The following is a 9,264-nucleotide window of genomic DNA, read 5'->3' as shown; positions in this document are numbered from 1 at the left end:
AATTCATTAAAATATACGTGAATTTGAGCTATGAAATATTTTATTCCACAAACTGGAATAAAACTCCTGATAGGGAAATAAATGCAGCTAGCAATAAGTTGACAATCGGAAACATGTATTGAAGATGTCATGAATGTATAATGCAAGACTGGTTAAGTATCAGAACTGTATATACAGGTGCAACGTCCCAAATCCGTATTTCCGAAAACCGAAATTGTCCGAAAACTGGGCATTTCAGCAAGTGGCGAGGAATGGAGGATTGGCGGGCGGCGAGGTTCAAAATGCGGCAAAACCCGAAATCTGGCACGAATTCGGTTTGCGGCGAGGTCCGAAATGCGGCAAACCCCGAAATGCGGCAATGCATTCGGTCCAGAGGATTCCAGATTTCAGACTATTGATTTTCTTGTCTGAAATCCGGCGAAACTCAAAAACCGGCACGATTGCAGACATTGTACCTGTATAATAAAGAGCAGTTGACTAGAGTTCTTTAAAATGGTAATCGTGGCACTGTGATCATCATACTTTGGTGTTGTCTTGGCATTTAAATAATGAATTAGTACTGGCGAACTGGCATGCCAAGGCAATTGAGCTTGCTTGGATTTCTCTTGAAACTACTAACAAAATTGTAAATGCAAATGTTTTTGCAGAAAAAGCAAATATACAAATGGCATCAGTAGAGATTTTATTCAAGATATTAATCAACTTTTGTACATGTCAAAACATTTGGCCTTCTATGTAAAAAAAAAATCTGGTAGAACAATTCGCAGAGTAACAATGTTGTGAGCAGAAGAAAAACAGAACTTTTTCAATCACAGCTTTGGCCTGGAATTTACGCTGATCTTCCTGTTGGTGAGTTGTGTCGAAACCTCCTGTTAATCCTATTGCCATACATCAGAATGTAGAAACCGCACGTAACAAATAGAAATCAGCGTAAACAATCGGGGCGCATGGAAAGTGCCAAACAAACTTACAGCATATTCCCTCTTCAAGTCCTTTTTTATGCATGAAAATTAAAGTTTGAAACCACGGGGGCATCATTTATGCACATTAGGCACAGAATGTTTAAGTAAAAGCAATTGTGGAAATTTTTCAATTTTTAATGCAAATTGTTCGGATGCCATGAAGATGCATTCGTAGACACAGAAAATGCAATGTAGGTCTCAGTGGAGGAGAATTTTAAAAAAGTAGAAATATGACTTTGTGCCAAAAACTTTAGGTGTAAGTTTACAGCCGTTCAGAACTGTTGAAACTTCGTGTGACCTAAACATTTGCATGGGGGCAGAGCTATCTTAATGAACGGCAGAGGGTTACAAGAGGTTTCACAGAATCGGCGTAAAAGATTTAGGAAATTCAAGCGTATATGGTGTGTCAAAAATCGGCGTTACGCCATACGCCGTTGTTTCAGCGTAGGTTTTCAGGAAATTCCAGGCCAATGTAACTTTTAGTATTGAGATTTGTTGAACACCCACAAGTTCAAAAGGGGATCTAGCCCTGTTTAGAACATTTCAATAACTAGCCCAAGAACACAGCTCTCAAATAAATGATCTGAGAACTACAGATACCCCCTTGTTCCTCCTCCATACAATGCATTCTAGAAAGAATAATATGGAAGCAGGCTTGTGCTATACAAATGCACGACTAAAGTATTGTGTTTAAAAAACTCAAACATGGTTCAGAAGCATTGCAACAGTTATGGAGTGCAAATCACTGAGGTCACCCACCCCTGAATCTCAGGGAAACAATATTGTCATCATGGCAGTGAACAAAATGCTAAATATTTAGCTCGATTGTTCCATTATAGGGCAGCACATGGTTCTGAACACTTGGCAGTAATCAGATTTTTTTTTTTTAAAAAGGTGGATTTTCCAGTTTATATTTTTTTCTGAAATCAACACAAAAATAGTATTTCTTCAATTTAGGAGATGATTGTGTCTAGATTTGATTAAATCTAAAAATGGTGCACATATAGCTGATAAATGAAAATAAGCATTCTATTAGGCAATTACTATTAAAGTACCAATATACATGTCACTAAATACAAAAAGGAAATGTTTGCCTTTAAAGTATAAAAAGTGATTTGTCTAAAAACAGTGCAATAATGTTTCAATTTTACAGTAAATTGAAGTGCATTCTTACAGAACTCGAAAACTGCACCCAATATGTGGAAAAGTGCATTTGCTGCAATAGAAGAGGTAAAGTGTGAAATTGTACTTTGAGACATAGATACTTTAATATCCCAAAGGACATTTTAACCTTTCTCTGCTAATATTTTTTTTAAACTTTGCAGAATTATGTCAATCCATTGATAATTTTGCAGCATAACTTTGGCAGTAGTAAAAATCACTGATTTTAAAGTTATTACATTTTTAAAAACATTTCACCATATTAAATCAAGCCTATTTTAAAAGGAAAACTTTTTACCCTCAAAGCAAAACGCAATGCAGACATAATACAGGAAATTAGACACGGACATACTCATTCGGACTGCTGCTTCCAGGCTGCATTTTCTCAGTCTAGTTTCTCAGTCTTGCGTTTCCAGGGATAAATCAGTTCCCCGATGAACAGTTTCTTGCACAGCGCTGTCCACGAGTCCTTTGGATAACAGCTGTATGTTGGCAGTCTGTAATGCCTGATTATCATCCCACAGGTCAGGGGATTAATCTGCCATGAGAACAGCAGTGATTACTCAAAAAAAACCCAGCTTTTTGCATTTGGTTATTTTGCAGAGTCTATTTTTCTGCCATTTAACACTTCTCCCCCCAGTTTAAAGCTTTGGAGAATGCAAAAATACAAGTATCCAGTGATAAAATCAAAAACTCTATCCAATAATTTCATATCCACTTAGGCATAAATGATACTGCCTGCTGTGGATAAATCAACTACAATTTGGTCCAGGAGCCACCACATCTATTGTTCCCGAGTTAACATACCTGCCCAAAGTGGTTGCTTGATAACTAATGAGCTTTCAAAGTTTTAATAAAAACTATGTCTAAGTTAACTAGATAACAGCACTGAAGTTCACTGTAACCTGCAGTACTTGACATTTCTTGGCAGCTTTCATAGCATGCACGACAAAAAAAGCTACAAAACAATGATTTACTCTTACATTGTGCCCTTAATGTAATGACATTTCCTGAAGTGCTTCACAGAGGCCAAGTTAACCACAAGCGGACCAGAGAAGGGTTAATGATGGTGATTGAAGGCATCATGAAAGGGGTATTTTTTGATAAGAATTTTGAAGAAGCAGGAGGGAGAGGTAACAAGCCAGACAATTTTAGGGTGAGCGCTACAGTGAGGGGCCAAGACAGCTGAAACCTCTGCGGCTGAAGGTGCAATGGGGTATGGGGTTCCAGAAAAAGGTCAGATTTAGGAGAACGGCAGAAATATTGGGCTGAAGCAAGTTAGAGGTAGGGAGGGGCTAGGCCATGGAGGGACGAGTAGGTGGGGACAATGACAGCAATCAATGCACTGGAGGACAGGGAGCCAAAGCAAATTGGTCAGGCTAAAGCAGATAGGGAGGTGAGACTTAGTGTGAGTAATAGAGTTTTCGATGAGCTGATATTTGTGAAGAGTGAAACTCAGGAGGAAAACATTGAAGTAATCAAGTTTGGAGGTGACAAAGAATAAGCATTTCAGCAGCAGTAAGGGTGAGGTAGGGGAAGAGCCCGAGGTTGAAATTTTGGTGAAATCAAAAAGACTTGCATTTATATAGAGCCTTTCACGACCACTGGACGTCTCAAAGCACTTTACAGCCAATTTGAAGTGTAGTCACTGTTGTAATGTAGGAAACGTGGCAGCCAATTTGCACGCAGCAAGCTCCCACAAACAGCACTGTGATAATGACCAGATAATCTGTTTTTGTTCTGTTGATTGAGGGATGAATATTGGCCAGGACACTGGGGATAACTCCCCTGCTCTTCTTCAAAATAGTGCCATGGGATCTTTTACATTCACCTGAAAGAGCAGAGGAGGCCTCGGTTTAACGTCTCATCCAAAATATGGCACCTCTGACAGTACAGCACTTCCTCAACATTGCACTGGAATGTTAGTCTGGATTTTTGTGCTCAAGTCTCGAGTGGGACTTGAACCCACAACTTTGTGACTCAGAGGCAGGAGTGCAACCCACTGAATCAATGTGAAATCAACTTCAAAAAATGACCAAAACAGATAATTTCCAAGTATATAAAATTCATGAAACTAAACTTTTTTTTTTAAAAAGGCACTGTGATACCACTACAATCCTAAAAAGTCGCATCAGCTTCCTTACTGACAGTCAAATGGCCTACTCCTACTTCATATGTTCTTAAATTAAGATGGCCATTCAGGATAAAGCAGAGTCACAGTGAAAATACTGAGATCTGTACCTGCATTAACAAGTGAAGAGGTTTGCCAGCAACTTTCTGAAAAACTTGAAACTTAACACCAGCTGTAGATAAAGCACAGACAGATAAAACCATACCGAGATCAGCCTCTGGAATACAGTTTTTCTATTCTAAACCATAAAAGGATGCAGCAAGTATTTTGATGTGGTATTTTTTAAGTTTTATAGTAAAATTTAACTACAACACAATTTGTTCGCCAAATTATGAACACCACAATTAGCTTCTATAAAGGCAGAGTCCATTAGGTTTCATCAATTATCAATCCAGTTACATATTAAAAAATCATTAGCATTTTATAATGAACAGATCCATTGCACTTGGTTGAAAGTCTGTGGATGGAGACATTAACCAACCCCAGCAATATCAGACTTCAAATAAACTACATCTCGGAGAGCTAAGCATTAATCACAATCTGGAAATGGTATCTCATTTCGACAGAAAGATCTGAAAATAATAGAGGTATGTCTACAGAATTACTAATTAACAACATTAGAGGAATCCGGTTGTTCATGCAAGCATCCAAAATATAAAACCAAATGAACGAATGACCTGGATTTTGCGTCAAGAATAACTGTGAGGCTATCAGCGATCTTCGTTATTACGGAGTAAGTTGGACAGCAACTTCTGGAAGCTACACTATGCTACACCGGTACCTCACCGAGAGACTCAGGATTAAAGTACATGAAGGGTGTGTAGTTTGATGTATGTACCCACTAAACACGCCAGAAAAGTTAGGGCTGGTGCATTCAGGTGAAAGTGAAATTTTAACAGCGTAATAAGTCTTAATTAATGCCAAACAACTTCACTGGCATTGAAAATTTAACTTTACAAGCATGGAGTCTCCTTCATTTAGAATTTAATTATTGTTGGAGATTTTTTTTTTTTTATTTAAAATTAAAATAATTTTTTTCAACTATTTCTTTCTGTCTCTTACTCCCACTTTTCCCTCTTTCTTTCGCTTTCCATACACAATTTTAAAATGACTTAAATATTCTAATTTATACTTCCTGGTTTAGACTCTGCATGGCTCAGTGAGGATTTGTCAACCTGATTGGTTAGAGTCACACTGTTGCTTTCCCTGCTGACACTCGCCAGAGATCCCCTGTAGCGGGTGTTGCGCTGAAAAATGATCTCTAAACACCAAGTTGCCGTTCAAAAGCCGGCGAAAAGTCTGTGGGGAGCAGCAAGTGTAATGAACAGCGCGTGCTGTTCCTTCGCCACTGACCACAAAATCAGGGCCATTGTTTCCAAGAGAAAGGAAACCAAATTAATTCATCTTTTACAGTATTACCTGCAAGGATATACGGTCGGCACAGTCGGAGTCCTAATGCGTATAATGGGAGCGAGTTAATGAAGTCCACAAGAAAGTGAATGAGACCCTGCACAATAATCACCACCAATCGTAACTGTTGAAGAATAAAAATAAAAACACAGCGTCTGTGGCTGAATATAGGATCCAAACAAAAACTACTGTATAAAGAATTTACCAATTTACATTCCTTTGTGATTAGAGTAACATCTACCCTATAAAGCTAAAAAAAACACATAGAAAAGCAACATTATAATTAAATTTCTAACCATGCTCTAATCTACAGAAATAGTGAAGCATGTACTATAGCAGCTTAACAGGCCCAATGTGTAATAACAGAAGAAGATTTATCACAGATTATCTACTAATGGTGTGCATCTCGATCATGCTCACTGAAGTACAACCAAAGCTTATTACCAATGTAAATACGAGGTAGTAGAGAGCTGTAGTTGGCAAGAGGAAGAGGAGAATGGTGAACAGCAGGGTTCCAATAAACAGCTGTAAGCAAAAATAGAAGACATGACGGTTACATAAAATCTTGTATTTTCTCCTTTTAAAACAAAAAAATTTAAAACACACATTAGACAAGTGAATAAATCTAGCATACACAGGTATATTCCTGTGTAATACAGGGAACTGGTTATTGCAGTAATTTACAGATTCTATACGAATGGTGTTTATAATTCAACTTTTCACAGAAAACAGGCAATTAATCTTCTGAATGGGATAACAATGGAATGAGGTGGCCAGATTACAATTTTTCTGCACCATTCAATAAGATCATGGCTGATCTTCAACCTCAATTCCACTTTCTCACCTGATCCCCATATCCCTGGATTCCCCTAAAGTCCAAAAATCTATCTATCTCAGCCTTGAATATACTCAATGACTCAACATCCACAGGCCATTGGGGTAGAGAATTCCAAAGATTCACAAAATTCTGAGTGGAGAAATTCAACATCACAGTCTTAAATATCCGACGCCTTATCCTGAGACAATGTTGCCTCGTTCTAAACTCTCCAGCCAGGGGAAACAACCTCTCAGCATCTACCCTGTCAATTCCCCTCAGAATCTTATATGGTTCAATTAGATCACCTCTCATTCTTCTAAACTCCAGAGTATAGGCCCAATCTGCTCAATCTCTCTTTATAGGACAACTCCCTCATAGAAACATAGAAAATAGGTGCAGGAGTAGGCCATTCAATAAGATCATGGCTGATCATTCCCTCAGTACCCCTTTCCTTGATCCGCAACGCTAGGGATCAATCTCGTCATCCTTTGTTGCACCGCCTCTAAGACATGCATGTCATTTCTCAGATAAGGAGACCAAAACTGTGCACAGTACTCTGGATGTGATCTCACCAAAGCCCTGAAAATTGTAGTAAGACTTCCTTACTCTTATACTCCAACCCCCTTTCAATAAAGGCCAACATGCCATTTGCCTTCCTCATTACTTTCTGTACCTGCATGCTTTCTACGTTTCCTGTATGAGGGCACCTAAATCTCTCTGAACACCAACATTTAATAGTTGCTCACTAGTTAAAAAATATTCTATTTTTCTATTCTTCCTGCCAAAGTGAATAACCTCACATTTCCCTGCATTAAATAGCCATCTGCCACCTTATTGCCCACTCACTTAACCTGCCTATATCTCTTTGCAGGCTCTTTGTGTCCTCCTCACATCTTACTTTCCCACCTAGTTTCGTATCATCAAACTGGGATACATTGCATTCGGTCCCTTCATCTAAGTCATTAATATAGATTGTAAATAGCTGAGGCCCAAGCACTGATGCTTGTGGCACCCCACCAATTACAGCCTGCCAACCGGAAAATGACCCGTTATCCGTACTCTCTGTTTTTTGTCCATTAACCAATCCTCTATCCATACTAATATATTACCCCCAACCGCATGAACCTTTATCTTGCGTAGCAACCTTTTATGTGGCACCTTTTCAAAGACTTGTACTTCAATTATAGAGCAAATCGGCCCACAAGTATGTAGCGAAGACATCTGTGGACTAGTCTGAAAAGCAATATATGACTCACCTGATACATGGTTAACCTGAAGATGGGAAAGCACCACAATTTTTAGGTGCTGTTCTTATAGGCTCAGTCCATTCTACTCTCCCAGCATTCCACCTCATTCCTATCTCCTCCATTTGGCTGTACTTGCTATTACTGCTGTCTAACTGTTCACAACCATCTGTACACTTGTTTCTATGTATTTGTGAATATCATGTGATCCTACGTATCCAATGAATGATATGTGCCATAACTCACCCAGGTAAGGGCTGAATATGACTTATCTAGTATAAATATATAGGGCTCAATTTTCCCCAAAGCCATTTTTTGCCATACTTGCAGAGTTATGCCTGTTTTTTTGGGGTCCAACTATGTCCCAAAAAAATCATCCAATTTCCCCGTTTGAATTGTTGATTTTGGTACCACCTAGGCTGTCCTTTAGTTTTGGGGGTGGAGCCTAAGATCTGCGCCAAAAAGATCGGGTTGCCAGGGTAACGAGGGACACATTGCGGCCTGAGGCTGGAAAGTGAAACATACAACACATTTGGCCAGCTCACAGCAACCTGCACAAGCACCTTGCACATTGCAGCAGCATTCCAGCATTAAATTATTAAAGTATGCCAAAAGTTTATTCCCCCCACTCCCAATGCCGGGTATTGCTGCTAGCCCTGGTCGAAAGGCCTCCCCCTCCCGATGCCTCAAACTGAGGTCTTATAGACTCACCATTCGCTTTTGTTTATAATCCTATCAACCTGAGGTGCTGCGTTTATTGTTCTGTGAACCTGTCCCTCTGCTGTTCCACAGCACTGACTGACTTCCATTCAAACTATAATTAATGCTGCTATTTCTTTTTACCAAAATACACTTTGACATTGAATTCCATCTCCCATTTTTTAGCCCATTCTCCCATCTTATCAATATCCCTTTGCAGTTTCCTTTGGTCTAAATAATTAATTATATCTCTGTTTTGGTATCATCTGCAAATTTTTTACACGATTGCTTCAAAGCTGAATTTTTACACAATGAGTTCAAAGCTGAATTATACTCAAAGGGTTTGGGTGCCTGTGTGTGTATGTATATATATATATATATATATATATTATATGTATGTAAATATAAATAATTGTCAGATACCAGAGAATGAATTACAGGCTGGAATCTAAATTAATGGGTTTGGATGTTTTATACATAGAACAATGGATAACCAGGAGCGAGTTTACAGATTAGAATCCAATCAAGTGTTTTTAATTATTTGTACATAGAATAACAGATACTGGAGAGTGAGTTATAGAATGAAATGTAATTGAATGGTTCAAATGGTTTCTTCATAAAATAATAGACATCTGGGAGTGTGTTACAGGCGGGAATCAAATCCAGGGGTTCAGATGGTTTACATATAAAGTAACAGGTACCCAGGATTGAGTTACAGGCTGTAATCTAACTGAGGCGTTCGGATAGTTTATATTTAGAATAACGGATAGATTTGGGTGGTTGCCACTGCTAGCCCTGGCCAGAAGGCCTCTCCCCTCCAGATGCCGGGTGCCACTGCTA

General features: G+C 38.8%; 1 protein-coding gene across 1 annotated transcript in view; it reads right to left on the bottom strand.

The window, feature by feature from the left end:
- Nucleotides 1-671: 671 nt before the first annotated feature.
- The window catches only part of LOC139245301 (phosphatidylinositol N-acetylglucosaminyltransferase subunit Q-like), a gene marked incomplete at its 5' end in the record, with an annotated part of 28,195 nt that continues 19,602 nt past the window's right edge, over nucleotides 672-9,264 (bottom strand). The window contains 4 exons of the mRNA XM_070871146.1: nucleotides 672-2,661; nucleotides 4,365-4,426; nucleotides 5,674-5,788; nucleotides 6,109-6,189. Of these exons, the coding sequence (XP_070727247.1) occupies nucleotides 2,509-2,661; nucleotides 4,365-4,426; nucleotides 5,674-5,788; nucleotides 6,109-6,189 (411 nt within the window). The remainder of the gene's footprint in view (nucleotides 2,662-4,364; nucleotides 4,427-5,673; nucleotides 5,789-6,108; nucleotides 6,190-9,264) is intronic.

This window comes from Pristiophorus japonicus, unplaced genomic scaffold (genome assembly GCF_044704955.1).
Source record: "Pristiophorus japonicus isolate sPriJap1 unplaced genomic scaffold, sPriJap1.hap1 HAP1_SCAFFOLD_2160, whole genome shotgun sequence".
Taxonomy (NCBI): domain Eukaryota; kingdom Metazoa; phylum Chordata; class Chondrichthyes; family Pristiophoridae; genus Pristiophorus; species Pristiophorus japonicus.
This window is presented reverse-complemented; position numbering and strand designations above follow the sequence as displayed.